Consider the following 13,088-nt stretch of genomic DNA (forward strand, 5'->3'; position numbering starts at 1 on the left):
AAATACAACAATCAACATCACTGTTTAAAAAGTATTTTTAAATTTAAAATGCAACTTAAATTCATGTAATTATTATAAAATGAATAATTTTGGAAACGATCTTAAAAGGGATAGGATCCCTGTGACATTTGATGTCCAAAAGGAGAAGAGTTTCCCTTTTGTACCAAAGTCTACTAATAAACTTCCAATACTCCTGATATATATGATAGGTTTCTCTGAAGGACTTTTACATTTATCTAATTTGGCCATATACTACATGTTTAAAGATGATTTTGGGCTTTCGCCGGCCCAAATGACACTCTTGTATTCTATTCCTGCTCTCCCGTTCATAATACGTCCAACTATGGCTTACCTAACAGACGCAATTCCTATTTTTGGAACCAGAAGGAGACATTATTTGATTTTAAACAGCCTTATTCAGTCATTCAGCTTCCTATTTCTGGCATTGATTCCTAACACGATAATCTTATCTACCATAGCTGTTTTTTGTATTACCTTTACTCTAGCGTTTTGTATGACTATTGCCGAAGCACTAGTTGTTGAAAACATTAGTGATGTAAGTTTAATATTTATAATATATTATGATTAGGGAACTGATAACTTAAGTGGATTTGTTGTAATAAAGGCATTTTCTGCTTTATTAGTTTCATACTTCTCAGGTTCTATGCTAGAGAAATACCCTAAACAAAGGTTATTTTTAATAACGAGTTTGTTCCCACTTTTAATAACGTTTTTTGCATACTTTATGAAGGAAGAAAAGGATTTGATAATCTATGAATCGCACCCGTTAAAGGATTTAATTAAATTTTTGAAAGAACCGTAGGTTTTATTATTTTAATTTATTTTTAGGTCAATACTCCACCCCTGTGTATTTATGTTTCTGGTTGTTATCACACCAGGTTATGAAGACGCATTCTTGTACTATACCATCGACGTCTTAGGATATAGCCCCTCATTTATGGGAGTACTGAGACTCATGTACGGGTTCTCAGTTATGATGGGAATAGGAGTTTACAGGTTCCTATTCAAGGATGCATCCATTAGGAGTATTTTCTTCTGGAGTTCCCTATTTGTAAACACAGTTTACGCTTTCCCAGCTTTAATCACTTCTGGACTGTCAAAGAAACTTGGAATACCAGATAAACCTCTAGTTCTCTGTGGAGGATTCTTGATGGAAGCAATTTTTGAGATACAGGTGATGCCATTCCTAACATATACAACAAGAGTTACACCCAAGGGTTTGGAAGCATCAGTATTCGCAGCCATCATGACCATCAAATCAGTTGGCTTGGTACTATCTAAGGTTATTACGTCTATTTGCACATTTCTCTTCGGAATAGATACACACGAATACGATCACTTGACTGCATATATACTATTTTGTACAAATAACCTGTTCCTCGTGATGCTATACCTGTTCTTTGTACCAAATAAAGAGGAAATGGAGCTTCTAGTTACAAAACAGAGGATGCTACAAAGCGCAGAAGAAAACGCTTAAATGTATTATAATGAAACAATTTAATATTGTATTAGTAAATATATATAGAGTATGGAAGGAAGTTTCATAAAGTGTGCCAATGTGTACGAAACCATGTGGTCTAAGTCGGCCAATTTTATGTTAACATAAAATAAATTTCCATGTTCATAACTCAACAAATTTTAAAATTTTATAAATAATATTTACTAACTAATTTGAGAGAACTATATGTGGCGATGAAATGTAAAAAATATTAGATGCCCGTTTTATATAAATATATTTTAGTATAAAGATGTTAATTTTTAAAACCATAAGATAAATACATTTCAACAATGATCCGTTCATTCAAAATATTCGACTATCCTATTTTTGCGGTAATTCATAATATAACTGACTCATCTTACAAATTTCTCTAGTTATCCCACGCCGATGGCTATTTGGTGGCTTCAGGAGGCGGAGGAGGCGAACATTATGGGATTTCCAACAAATTAGTAAGCGAATTTCTCGATTTAATTTGCAGGAAATATATTCATTCGGCCCTAAATTCAGGATCAGCGAATTACAATTGAAAGTTACCACCAGCGAACAACTAGGAATCATAGATTCTCTAGATTATCACCATAAGGTAAAGAATTTATGCCCAAATTATCCTTAGCACAAAATCTGGATCGGCTCCATAGATGATTCTACAATAATATTCTCATATAAACCGAATTACGGGTACCCAAACTAATAAATAACCATTTTCAGAATGAGAATATTCGGAAAATTCAAAACCGACTATATTAGAAACGACCCAAAACAGGTATTTATAAAAGCATAAAATAATGACCGTTCAGAATATATGTAAATTCGGGTATGATAGTAATTACTTTGTGACAGGAGGAAACGAGTCATGCGTAAGGGTTTGGAGATTAACGGAAAACTTAATAAAGAACGTAAACAAATTTCAAAACCAATACAAGATCCAAGGAACTAATAATAAGTTTAAGAACGTAAATTTAAGAAAGTTCAAGCTGGAAGAAAACGCTTCACTATCGGATGATAATGCTCCATCTGATACCACATTGTCAGATGGAAATTTGTCTGTCGTGGAAAACGAAACATTTAAAACAAACAATATAATTGAAACCAAAAGCAGTAGCGAACTTAGTAATTCATTGTCAAACATTGACGACACTTCCCCGTCCCCTTCATCCTCACCCTCTTTGTCCTCAGTGAACGTCTTTAACAATAAAAAGAACCATTATATAGACATAAGTGAAGTTGATTCAAATAATATCGGCAATTCTGATTCTTTATCGAAGGAAAAACCCCCTAAAAATTCTACCGAGGGTTTAAAATTCTCTATCGGAGTTAATTCGGTCGATTGTAAAGTTCAGGAAAACGATAAATTAAACTTTTTGAAGGAAGACTCACTGGATTTCATTAAAATCGGGAGCAATAGAATGTGTAAATTAATATTAGAATACCGCGAACATGTAAAAAGTATAAACGATTGTACCATATTTAACGAGTTGCTAGTGTCAGTGTGTGACGATTACATGGTGTTTTACAAGATATTTCCAAACCCAAAACTGTTGTTGAAACACAAACTGGACTCAGTCAGGTTCAAATTTGCCCAAATTTTGCCAAAGGTGACCAATGAGAAGGTTTATAGTATTTTGACAGTGCAGAACAGTAACGATGGCAGTACCTTGTGTTTATGGTAAGTTTATTTTTAACCAAAATATGCAGGAATTTTAACATTTCGAACAAAAAGTTAAATTTGACAAAATCCACCAACATTTCAAAGTCAAAGTCATCCTCATTGACAATGAAGTAAATCAATTTTTTTGTTAATCATTTATAGTTTTGAGGACGATAAAGTGGCCTTAGGTTTTGGGGACGGAACAGTCTCTGTATACTCTATAAACAAGTTTAAATTGATAAGAAGGTTCAACAAGCACAAAATGCCCATTACAGACCTAGAATTTGTCAGGTAACTATTTAGATAAAATTGGATTTTTAGTAACAAAAAGCTCTTAACGAGTGGCATTGACTACTATCTCTACATGAATAGTATGAAAAATACACACTTTATCATCTCAGCAATAGTTGTATTACTATTGGCAATTATAATAATTAATTTTTTATACTAAGTATTAGTACTTGTTATTTAAACTATATTAAGTTCAAGACTCTAAATCTGCGATTGGATTGGAATGTATGGTAGTTGAAGTTATGATGATGTCATCAATAGGTCTGTTCTTTTTCCCGACTGGTAGATTCTCCAGCTTCTCCAGTGTATCCAAACCACTAATCAGCCTAAAATAAAGTTAAAAGTTGGTACAAAACCTTCCAAAAACTGTGTACTGATTGTTCAAGTGCATTTGCTTTGAATAAGTTATGAAGAATTGGGAAGTATTTCCGTTAACCTTGCCATTGTTTGACATACTAACCACGCCTCTCTTGTCATGCTATCAAATCAGTGTTAATGTAAAGTCAAGATTGTGTATATAATACCTTCAAATGAGGAACCAGCTCATTTTCAAATGGTTCGTTATAGATACTTTCGCCTCCTTTCCCGGTTCCAGTTGGATCACCGCCCTGTATGAGGAATCCCTTAATATTTCTAAACCAAAATGTAATTAAAATGAGAGCCAACCTGTGGAATTTTGTGTTATTATAGTAGTCTGAGGCACACAGAGCCAAAAAATTCTAAAAAAAACTTGTTAAGAAGTTTATAAAAATACCTTGCAAGTTTTAGGGGTATCTTTACAATACAACTCAATCTTCAAATCTCCAAAATTAGTATGAATTGTTACTGACATTAAATTACTTAAAATAAACAAAATTAGGTAATTAACAATAAATCTATAAAAATAATGTAAAAAATAAATTAAAATAAAACACTTTTCCAGGCCATATGTGGTGAATTAATTTACATTTTAGTCAATGTAATAAATGTTAAATGAGGAAATAGATATAGAAGCTTACAAGATTAAAATAATAAAGAGGTGCAAACTGATAAATTTGCTCAAGATTGACGAGTTTGAGCTCGTTTGTAGAATATGTGCTACGCTGGATGAGAAGAATATCGAATTAATTGAACGGATTGTCCACTGTAAAGGCTACAAATTCTGCCAGAATATTTTCAACCTAACCTTAGTAAGTTAACTCAATTAAATCAAGAAATAAACTTGATTTGCAGGAGTTATTGCAATACGGTGACCAGTATCGCAAAGATGGCATAAAACGCACACCCGGAGGTGTATTTATAAATATACTAAAGAAGAATTTAAACAAAACTGAAATTAAATTCATATGGAACGAGCAGGTGAGAATTTCTTTCAATTTAATAATTTTTAGAACTCGAAACAGAAACAATACAAGAGAAATAAACTAAAGCAGCCAAATAGAAATGAAAAAGGAAGTAGAAAAGGCAATAGAATTAACGAAAGAAGCAATTGATCTGGATAATAGAAAGGAATACAAGAGATCACTAGATATGTACATTAGAGCTTTGCAACAGTGGTCAATGATTTGCAAATGTAATTTTCTTGATTTATTATTTTTTTTAGGTGAAACAGATACGAACTTGAGAGACAAGTATTTCAATAAAATGAAACAGTACCTTGAAAGAGCCGAGAACATCAAATCATACCTAAATACCACCAGCTCGAATCAAGTTCCTGCTAAACATAAATCTGATTCCACAACTACCCATGATAATGGTAATTTCGTAACACTATAATACTTATTATCAGAGTATTTTAATGAATTTGAGTCTCTAATTAATAAAAATTCCAACGAAATACAATGGGACGACATCGTTGGTAACTAATAAATATTCCTTATTTTCTCTTTGTTTAGGCCATGATGGTGTAAAAATCATACTTAAAGAGTCCATTCTACTACCTATGAAGTTCCCAAAATTATTCTCCAGTAATCCTTTTAACCCCTCACTAATGTTTCTTTAGATAAGAATATTATAAATTATAACTGTATTTTACTGTATGGGCCTCCTGGAACTGGTAAAACTTACCTTGCCAACGCCCTGTCAAATGAGTTCAAATATCACTTTCTGTCAAGTAACAACTTAAATTTCAGTCTTCTTTAGTTTCGAGTAGTAACATTCTTAGCAAGTACTACGGAGAAAGCGAGAGATACATTAGGAACTTGTTTAACTTTTGCATATTAAAAAGCCCTTGCGTGCTGTTTATCGACGAAATCGACTCCATTTGCAACACTCGCAATGTCAACCAACATGAAGCAACAAATCGGATAAAAACTGAATTTATGATTCAGATAAATCGTAAGATGACTGCAAGTAATGTGAAATTAGGTCTAAATAATGAAGGCAATGTTCTATTACTGGGATCCACCAATTTACCCTGGTTACTGGATAACGCTATAATTCGGAGGTATTCTCCAAATACACAACTTGTTCTAGATTTGAAAAAAGAATTTACATTCCCCTGCCAAACCAAAATAACAGATTTGACCTCATAAAGAAACTATTTACAAACGTAAAGCACACCTTGACTGACTCTGACTTTCTTTACATGGCTGAAAACACTAACAAGTAATTTGTTTTTATTTGATTGTTGTTAACTGTTTTTAGCTTTAATTGTTATGACATCAATATTTTGGTTAAGGAAATAGTTCTTTACGCACTGAAGAAGTACAATAACAACGAAAGCCTTCTGAACATCAGCGAGAACGACTTAATCATACCATCCATTAACATTGTAACTTGAGTTATTTTTACCAATTTTATAGGAGGATGCGATGGAAGTTTTGAAGGACTTTAGGCCCTCTGTCGTTGTGGACGACATTAAACTTTATGAGCAGTGGACACAGCATCACGGCACTCAGCTTTAACTTGAATTCATTTTAAATTTAAATTCACTATTTTATCAGATTTCTTGTTTTATATATATATATTTATTTCTATTCACTTCACTGCAAACAAACTATTATATATAATAACCTGTAATGTAAATTTGTAAATTAAATTATTTGGGTGTGGTTTAACTTAATTATATTGTATAATAGCACATTCGCGTTGAAATCCAAGTTAGACTCGCTCAGCATAATCAGATCGTTAACCAGAATATCGTTATCTAGGCACTCAATTGATAGTGACTCGAGTTCACTCTCACTGACACTGCATTCATCTTTTTCATCTCCATCGAAATTATTTGAAACACTTTCACGAGTAGAATCTTCGTAAATTCGGTTATAAAAGGCGATAATGTTATTTAGCAGGTTGAAGTTGAACCTATTATTGTTGAGGCCGTTCAGGATGACATGAGTTATCTCGTGGACGAGTTTTTGTATCAAAACTTTGCAATATTTTTTCCTCGTATGAACTGGGTCTGTTTTTAACTGCAGTGTCAGTAGAAGCAGGCTGCAAAAGTTATATTCTTTCAGTTCCAGCAAGTTATTAAATATCTCGTCGACCACCGACTCCTTGTCTCCGAGTAGTCCCAAACTGCACTCTTCACTGAATCTCTTCACTACCTTATCCAGTCCTTTAATATCCTCTATATTGTCCATTTTACGGTACAAAACACTAAAAAGCTTATAATAGAGTTTCTTAAAGTGAGCGTAAACTCCTTCTGAAAACTCATCATCAGGTGGCACGGTGGCTGTAGACAGTAGATTTGTGGATAAAATTTCACTTCGGTGTTTATTATTCAGCAGATGCATCAGGAGTAACTTTTCATAGTTAACAACATTGCTGATGTTATAAAGCAAGACGTCGTTGTATAGGCTTATTCCGTTGTTAACTTTCATCAAGTTTATCAGGTTATTGTCGCTTATTGACAGTATGTAGTTATTCGGTTCGTTCAAAACGACTTCAATTAGCTTTCCACTCTTATCAACTATATATGCAGTTCCTGCATTAACACTTTTATCTGAATTTTCTGGTAGTTTCGACTCTGTGTGATTTGAGAAAGGCGTGATATTTCCGCTATAAGGCTCACTTTCCTCTTCAGTTACGGTCATGGTGTTTGGGTCATTTGTAATTGTGAGCAGGTATTGGTAATCCTTGATGTGTACTATCTGGTTAACATTACTCAGCAGGTATTTTATATACTTGTTGTTTATTATATAAACTTCTCTATATATGTTCATTATGATATATACATCATCAAAATCCTTTTCCGGTTCATATGGCGTTAATTTATGGAAATCTATCCAGTTTTTATCTATGTATGCGTGCTCAACCTCATCCAAGGCCTCGATTTTGTCTGGAACTTCACTGAAATCTAGAATTGTTGGTTTCAGCTTATTGGTATCGATTGTATTTACCAGCTTATAATTTATATAGTACAGGTCATACGTCTGTATGACGTTATTGCTCAAGAGCACTATGAACAGGTAAGGGTCGTCGTGTAACATTTTAACTGGAGCGCTCTTGGTTTTAATTTCAATCAACTTGCTATTAATGTTATAGAAAGAGATATTGTACTCTTCTCCAGTTTCAAGCACGATATAGTAGATGTAATTTGTGAAGAAGTTAAGATTAACTACTCTGGAATCGTCATTCTTGACCATGGTCGTTCTGTTTTTACTGTACAAAAGAACTTTATTTCCATTATACTGTATCAGCATGTAACTGCAGATATTGTTGATTTTAATATCGTTTATTTGGTTGATGTTGTTTAGCTTTATGTTGTATATGAAATTTTTACTCTTCTTGGTCGTTATTGACCTTGTGCTTTTCTTGTATATCGACGACATTCTGTAGTTTGCAGCCACATAGACCGTGTGGTTGGTGTAGAAAACATTGTATTTTTCATTATTTCTCAAATTAACAATATCGTAAACCAACAACTCTTTATCTCTGAACAACATTATCTTATTATCGATAACCACAATATCGTTAACCGCCTCAGTATCCTTATCTTCACCATCTCTAAACGACTCATCTGCGCTATGTAAACTTGGGCTTCCATCCACTTCACCCAGCTCTAGCCGTTTCATTTTATCAAATTGGTTCTCCACTAAACTGTTCTTGGACAGCTCAAGTACCGAGGCTGTCTTGAAATTTTCTTCCAACAAAACCTCACTAACTCGTTCATTTATATTAATTTGGTACAAAAAGTGTAAGTAATAGGTACAGATATGTATTGATTTGCTTGTTAATATGAACAAATAATAGTCTAACCATTTTATTGACTTAATCTCTGTATCAAATTTAAGGTTTGATATCACCTTATCTTTGTACACTGTATTAATTTCATTATCTTTGAATACAATGCAAAATATCATATGTTTTTCATTTATACACATTTCTTTTACGTTTTGACACATTATCTTTCCCATTACTACTCCTTTATCTCCAACTTGTTCAACTTCCATATCCTTTTCAACCAAATTTTCCTCTTCCTTTTCGTTTACTATGAGGCACAGTAACAGGTTACTCGTCGTTAAAATATACAAATGGTTATCGTTTGTGTGGTATATATTCCTTACTTCGTCGATTTCTAGTGAAAGGTTATCTGACGAATCTTTATTAAAAATTGACCCAGGTTCATTATCTACAGATACACTGGCTTTAGATATTCTATCTTCAGGCCCTTCGAAATCATTTTCTCCCGATATATTATTAATATTATCGACGCACTTGGTGATTATTCCATCCAGCGTATGGCCAAAGATTTTATTTCTCGTCCCTTTATAGACCAAATTATTATCAACTACATTTAGTTTCAAATGTATATAGCACAGGCTGTACAGAAAGTTAACGTTTCCGATAATATTAATGTTTAGAACGTTCGTCGTCACTAAGTACAGATTTATAACTTGATGGTGATTATCTGGTCCTACATTATCAACTAAGTGGTTCAAAAATCCTTTTTTATATATAGTTCTATAGAACCCAGACTGTTTATGGAGCCAAAAATAGAACTGGTTCTTAATTGTGTAGAAAAAGCTGAAATCGTTTGGTACTACTATATCGTAGATAAACTTCAAGTTGGGTGGATTTTTAATTCTATTTCCCACCTCTTCTTCACCTTTTGTTGTGGATTCACTTACTCTATTACAGTTTACTATTAACAGATGCTTTAAATTATCAACTAGAAGTGCGATAAGGTTCGGTGTTGGTAATATGATTATATCCCTGAAATACTCATAGTTGCCTAACTCTGACAACATGAACCTTCCCAAACACACGAAATCATTGTCTTTACTGTACACGAACAGGCATTTTTGGCTCAAAATGAATATATATGACTGGCATTGGCTTATTTTTACGCTTACTATTTTATTGGCTAAATCTTGACCATTTTTATCTCTAATATTCGGGAGAATAAAAGAATCTGGTTCCTCTAGTGTAAAAATCATTTAATAACCTTATAATTCATAGCGTGTTTGAAACATCTTCTCGGATTCTACCACCAAGATTCCAAATACACCGAATAGTCCAAAGAATCAACTAAAAGAATATTTATACCAACCAATTCTCTACATTAAATATATTACACATTCGATATAAAATAAATAAAGAATACTACCTTAAACACAACATTTATTATTTCTTCCAAACCCAAGATGTTAACTTTAAAGACGAATTAACCTTAAACTAAGTTTAAAATTTATTATTATAACACACAACAGAATAATAAAAATAATTAATACAATGGAATCAACTAAATTAAAATTTTTCTTCATTTTCTAACAAATAATACTTTCATTAATTCTAAACTTCCATTTATAGCTTACACATTCCTTAAAATGACTCTTATTATAATTATTTATTTACAATTTATTATCGGGAATATATATAACCTTTTATAAAACGTCATATATACTCGTTTCGTCCCAGATGAAGCTAGAAATTCTTTATCTTGATTTTATTTTAACTAGAACTTATAAACTTTTTTGAGAGTCTTTCTGAAATTGTGAAACATCAATTGGATCATTTAATAATACAAAAATCCAAGTTTTAACATGGTTTTTTAAAATGGCTAGCTAAATCTTCCTGTCGACCCCTTTACAAACAGTTTTGTTTGTAAAACAAGTCCCAAAATTCATGTCGAATTTCCAAGAATTTGAGGCAACGAAATGTTGTAAAATCAGCACCACTCAGATTCCCAAATCAAGAGTTGCAAACCTATCCCAAGAAGTTCTAATAAACGAAACTACAGATTCTGAGGTAATCAAAGTGAAATGGCTGAATCTTTTCATTATATATAACAAAATAATTAAAATAAATATAAAAATTATTAGGAAAATAACATCCAAAGCTATAGTGATGCCATATCAAAGCCCATCAGTCAAGTGAGTGATAATTTGAATACAAATTGTAGAAAAATGATAAAAAACTAAAGACAGACTCTTCCTATTATCTAGATCGAGATGATATTATAGAAAAAGCAATAAATGGTGAGTAGCATGTTTTTTGTAAAACCAACATTGACACCTTAAATAGATTTCTATGAAACTGGAATTCTGCCACTAATCAAAGTACTGAAGAATGACCTTTCATGCCATCATGCTAGGTTCATAGAATTGATGATCAAGATGACTTTCAACAAAGATATGAAGTCATCAAAACAACTAAGTAATACCAAAGCTCCATAAATGTCTTAGTGGATCTGTTGCCGAATCTGCTCTCTTCAATGATAATCAAACAATGCGATATCGTAATTGCATTGGACAAGATTACACAAAATATTGACTCGATAGAACTTGTAAAGTAAAGGAAAAATAAATGTTGAAATAGGATAACCCAAACGCGTCACTTAAGACCTTACACCTGATCAAGTTTCTTATAAGTAGCGGAGTACTCTACGAAACATATTTGAAAATGCTTCCACAAGTATTTTATGAATATGTCACAAGGAACTACAACGTGGTTCAACTAACTCTGATGCAGTTCAATGCGTTTAAAAGAGAAAATGAAGCTCAAATGGCATCAGAATTGATGGAAGTGACAAATTCAGCCCCAAAAGATGAAGAGTATTTCTCAGAGCTCCTGAACATTGACCCCGAACAAGTCAATGAACTTGCCGTTTACTCAATCAGTTATGATGAAGAGATTAAGGAATATCTGAAAGAGTTTAATCGATAGGTTCTAATTTATTTTAGGCTCTTAATTTACAGAGAAATTTGTCAAGAAGTAATCGACGTGCTATACAAAAACAAAGATTTCGAATATATACTACAAGTAAAAGATGTGTAATCAAGTGTTGATTTAGTTTTTCGAGGAAATTAAACAGAGATATTTAACTCACGAATTTCTCCAACTCTACATTCAGAGGTCAATATTCAGGTCAATCATGTAAGTGAAAAGCTTAATTAAATATTTCAGTTATGTGATGAGAGTCAGCAGAATCATGGAAAAATTAATGCACATTATTCCCAAAAGTGTCATGGAAATGACGTTCATGAGACTACTGGGAAGTGTGCCCAGAAGTTGTGCTGAAAGCGAAGAAGCTCAGGACCTATTTTGTATTTTCTTGGTATTTTACTAAGGTCACAAAAGTAAAACAGGCGAGGTCAATTGTTGACGGAATAGTAAGTGCGTCGTACATTCGGAAAATTAACCGGGTCCAAATTGGAGGAATTCTGGGAGTCGAGTTAATAGACAAAACAATAAAATGGGTTAAATTTAACAAGAACATTTACAAAGCCAAAGTTAGAAATGGTTAAATAATTATGAAATCTGGGATAATTAATGCATTAAAATACAGGAGGGAAGCAAGTTGGTTGTTCAGTTTCCTATGGAAATACTTTTAATGAGAAGAGTGAAGATTTTAGGGCTCATAACACACCTTTTAAGAACAGGACAAGCTTCAGGGTTTGCAAATAGACTACAGGAAATCGATAACCTAAACATCGATGTAGGCCAATAATAATATAATTGAACGATTAAACATGAATAATAGGTTGTTTTCACAGTAAGAACTCTATTAAGGAAGTTTTTAACAAGGGAAAATGGACTTGTTTCTGAGGTTACTGAGATAATAGCGGATTTGGTGGAAAAGAAGTTAATGGAGGGGAAGTTAATAGGGGTCATGATCAAAGATATTGCCAGAGTTCTTCACCAAGTAAAATAAATAAGTAATAATTAGGATAGATTGAGGGTTGTGGAGTCCATTCAGATAGGAATCTGTCAATGCTAAAACAGAGCTTGAAGGAAAAACAGCTTCTTTAAAAAAATAAAAAATTAATCTAATATATAAGAACAAAAATTTAAATTTATTTGTTAGATTAATTAGTCAGAAGTAGTCTAAATAGTGTTAGGATTCTAAAACCCATACACACCATACCGAGGTAGAGAAAACTTTAATTTTATTTTAATTTTATAATAAAACTGTAAAATAATTATTAAAAATACTCATGTTCAGGGTTTGAAAGGGAATGCTCCTAGGATCAAGGTATCTTTTTTATTTCTACATTACACATTTAGCCAAACCTACTATTATCTTGGTACCGGGTTACTGTTTACAGCTGGTTCGGCCGTAGTTTACAATGGTTGGGACTACTACGCGCCGCGCCAAAACAACAAAATCATTTGCTTGGCGCATATTAATACAAATCTTCTAGCCTTTCTCTGGCTCATTCAGGTATTACATTATTAAACAAACTAGTCCTTTAGGGCATATCA

General features: G+C 32.7%; 7 protein-coding genes across 7 annotated transcripts, besides 15 other annotated features; 5 read left to right on the forward strand and 2 right to left on the reverse strand.

Moving 5' to 3' along the window:
• Positions 1 to 79: 79 nt before the first annotated feature.
• Positions 80 to 1,498, forward strand: TA04060 (uncharacterized protein; the record flags this gene model as incomplete). The annotated part of the gene is made up of 3 exons (XM_949943.1): positions 80 to 556; positions 590 to 819; positions 850 to 1,498. 3 exons carry the CDS (start codon positions 80 to 82, stop codon positions 1,496 to 1,498), a joined length of 1,356 nt encoding a protein of 451 aa, XP_955036.1.
• Positions 188 to 256: a sequence feature (12 probable transmembrane helices predicted for TA04060 by TMHMM2.0 at aa 37-59, 74-93, 106-128, 132-154, 167-184, 194-211, 236-258, 273-295, 302-321, 336-358, 370-392 and 407-429).
• Positions 299 to 358: a sequence feature (12 probable transmembrane helices predicted for TA04060 by TMHMM2.0 at aa 37-59, 74-93, 106-128, 132-154, 167-184, 194-211, 236-258, 273-295, 302-321, 336-358, 370-392 and 407-429).
• Positions 395 to 463: a sequence feature (12 probable transmembrane helices predicted for TA04060 by TMHMM2.0 at aa 37-59, 74-93, 106-128, 132-154, 167-184, 194-211, 236-258, 273-295, 302-321, 336-358, 370-392 and 407-429).
• Positions 473 to 541: a sequence feature (12 probable transmembrane helices predicted for TA04060 by TMHMM2.0 at aa 37-59, 74-93, 106-128, 132-154, 167-184, 194-211, 236-258, 273-295, 302-321, 336-358, 370-392 and 407-429).
• Positions 611 to 664: a sequence feature (12 probable transmembrane helices predicted for TA04060 by TMHMM2.0 at aa 37-59, 74-93, 106-128, 132-154, 167-184, 194-211, 236-258, 273-295, 302-321, 336-358, 370-392 and 407-429).
• Positions 692 to 745: a sequence feature (12 probable transmembrane helices predicted for TA04060 by TMHMM2.0 at aa 37-59, 74-93, 106-128, 132-154, 167-184, 194-211, 236-258, 273-295, 302-321, 336-358, 370-392 and 407-429).
• Positions 818 to 819: a sequence feature (12 probable transmembrane helices predicted for TA04060 by TMHMM2.0 at aa 37-59, 74-93, 106-128, 132-154, 167-184, 194-211, 236-258, 273-295, 302-321, 336-358, 370-392 and 407-429).
• Positions 850 to 916: a sequence feature (12 probable transmembrane helices predicted for TA04060 by TMHMM2.0 at aa 37-59, 74-93, 106-128, 132-154, 167-184, 194-211, 236-258, 273-295, 302-321, 336-358, 370-392 and 407-429).
• Positions 959 to 1,027: a sequence feature (12 probable transmembrane helices predicted for TA04060 by TMHMM2.0 at aa 37-59, 74-93, 106-128, 132-154, 167-184, 194-211, 236-258, 273-295, 302-321, 336-358, 370-392 and 407-429).
• Positions 1,046 to 1,105: a sequence feature (12 probable transmembrane helices predicted for TA04060 by TMHMM2.0 at aa 37-59, 74-93, 106-128, 132-154, 167-184, 194-211, 236-258, 273-295, 302-321, 336-358, 370-392 and 407-429).
• Positions 1,148 to 1,216: a sequence feature (12 probable transmembrane helices predicted for TA04060 by TMHMM2.0 at aa 37-59, 74-93, 106-128, 132-154, 167-184, 194-211, 236-258, 273-295, 302-321, 336-358, 370-392 and 407-429).
• Positions 1,250 to 1,318: a sequence feature (12 probable transmembrane helices predicted for TA04060 by TMHMM2.0 at aa 37-59, 74-93, 106-128, 132-154, 167-184, 194-211, 236-258, 273-295, 302-321, 336-358, 370-392 and 407-429).
• Positions 1,361 to 1,429: a sequence feature (12 probable transmembrane helices predicted for TA04060 by TMHMM2.0 at aa 37-59, 74-93, 106-128, 132-154, 167-184, 194-211, 236-258, 273-295, 302-321, 336-358, 370-392 and 407-429).
• A 730-nt stretch (positions 1,499 to 2,228) lies between the features above and the next one.
• Positions 2,229 to 3,462, forward strand: TA04065 (uncharacterized protein; the record flags this gene model as incomplete). Its single annotated transcript, XM_949944.1, has 4 exons — positions 2,229 to 2,282; positions 2,317 to 3,185; positions 3,215 to 3,298; positions 3,330 to 3,462. The coding sequence occupies 4 exons, from the start codon at positions 2,229 to 2,231 to the stop codon at positions 3,460 to 3,462; spliced, it is 1,140 nt and encodes a 379-aa protein (XP_955037.1).
• Positions 3,463 to 3,651: 189 nt separating this feature from the next.
• On the reverse strand, positions 3,652 to 4,290 carry TA04070 (cyclophilin, putative; the record flags this gene model as incomplete). Its single annotated transcript, XM_949945.1, has 4 exons — positions 3,652 to 3,784; positions 3,815 to 3,936; positions 3,983 to 4,177; positions 4,213 to 4,290. The coding sequence occupies 4 exons, from the start codon at positions 4,288 to 4,290 to the stop codon at positions 3,652 to 3,654; spliced, it is 528 nt and encodes a 175-aa protein (XP_955038.1).
• A 133-nt stretch (positions 4,291 to 4,423) lies between these two features.
• On the forward strand, positions 4,424 to 4,865 carry TA04075 (uncharacterized protein; the record flags this gene model as incomplete). The annotated part of the gene is made up of 2 exons (XM_949946.1): positions 4,424 to 4,627; positions 4,671 to 4,865. 2 exons carry the CDS (start codon positions 4,424 to 4,426, stop codon positions 4,863 to 4,865), a joined length of 399 nt encoding a protein of 132 aa, XP_955039.1.
• A 15-nt stretch (positions 4,866 to 4,880) lies between these two features.
• Positions 4,881 to 6,343, forward strand: TA04080 (AAA family ATPase, putative; the record flags this gene model as incomplete). Its single annotated transcript, XM_949947.1, has 8 exons — positions 4,881 to 5,193; positions 5,227 to 5,295; positions 5,333 to 5,404; positions 5,440 to 5,550; positions 5,580 to 5,883; positions 5,913 to 6,044; positions 6,084 to 6,210; positions 6,242 to 6,343. The coding sequence occupies 8 exons, from the start codon at positions 4,881 to 4,883 to the stop codon at positions 6,341 to 6,343; spliced, it is 1,230 nt and encodes a 409-aa protein (XP_955040.1).
• A 129-nt stretch (positions 6,344 to 6,472) lies between these two features.
• TA04085 (uncharacterized protein) lies at positions 6,473 to 9,820 on the reverse strand (the record flags this gene model as incomplete). Its single annotated transcript, XM_949948.1, has 1 exon — positions 6,473 to 9,820. One exon carries the CDS (start codon positions 9,818 to 9,820, stop codon positions 6,473 to 6,475), a length of 3,348 nt encoding a protein of 1,115 aa, XP_955041.1.
• Positions 9,821 to 11,285: 1,465 nt separating this feature from the next.
• TA04095 (uncharacterized protein) lies at positions 11,286 to 13,062 on the forward strand (the record flags this gene model as incomplete). Its single annotated transcript, XM_949949.1, has 8 exons — positions 11,286 to 11,536; positions 11,567 to 11,645; positions 11,677 to 11,759; positions 11,790 to 11,940; positions 11,972 to 12,115; positions 12,172 to 12,321; positions 12,367 to 12,528; positions 12,829 to 13,062. 8 exons carry the CDS (start codon positions 11,286 to 11,288, stop codon positions 13,060 to 13,062), a joined length of 1,254 nt encoding a protein of 417 aa, XP_955042.1.
• Positions 12,892 to 12,960: a sequence feature (2 probable transmembrane helices predicted for TA04095 by TMHMM2.0 at aa 362-384 and 396-415).
• Positions 12,994 to 13,053: a sequence feature (2 probable transmembrane helices predicted for TA04095 by TMHMM2.0 at aa 362-384 and 396-415).
• Positions 13,063 to 13,088: the final 26 nt, after the last annotated feature.

This window comes from Theileria annulata, chromosome 3, assembly GCF_000003225.4.
Source record: "Theileria annulata chromosome 3, complete sequence, *** SEQUENCING IN PROGRESS ***".
NCBI classification, from domain to species: domain Eukaryota; phylum Apicomplexa; class Aconoidasida; order Piroplasmida; family Theileriidae; genus Theileria; species Theileria annulata.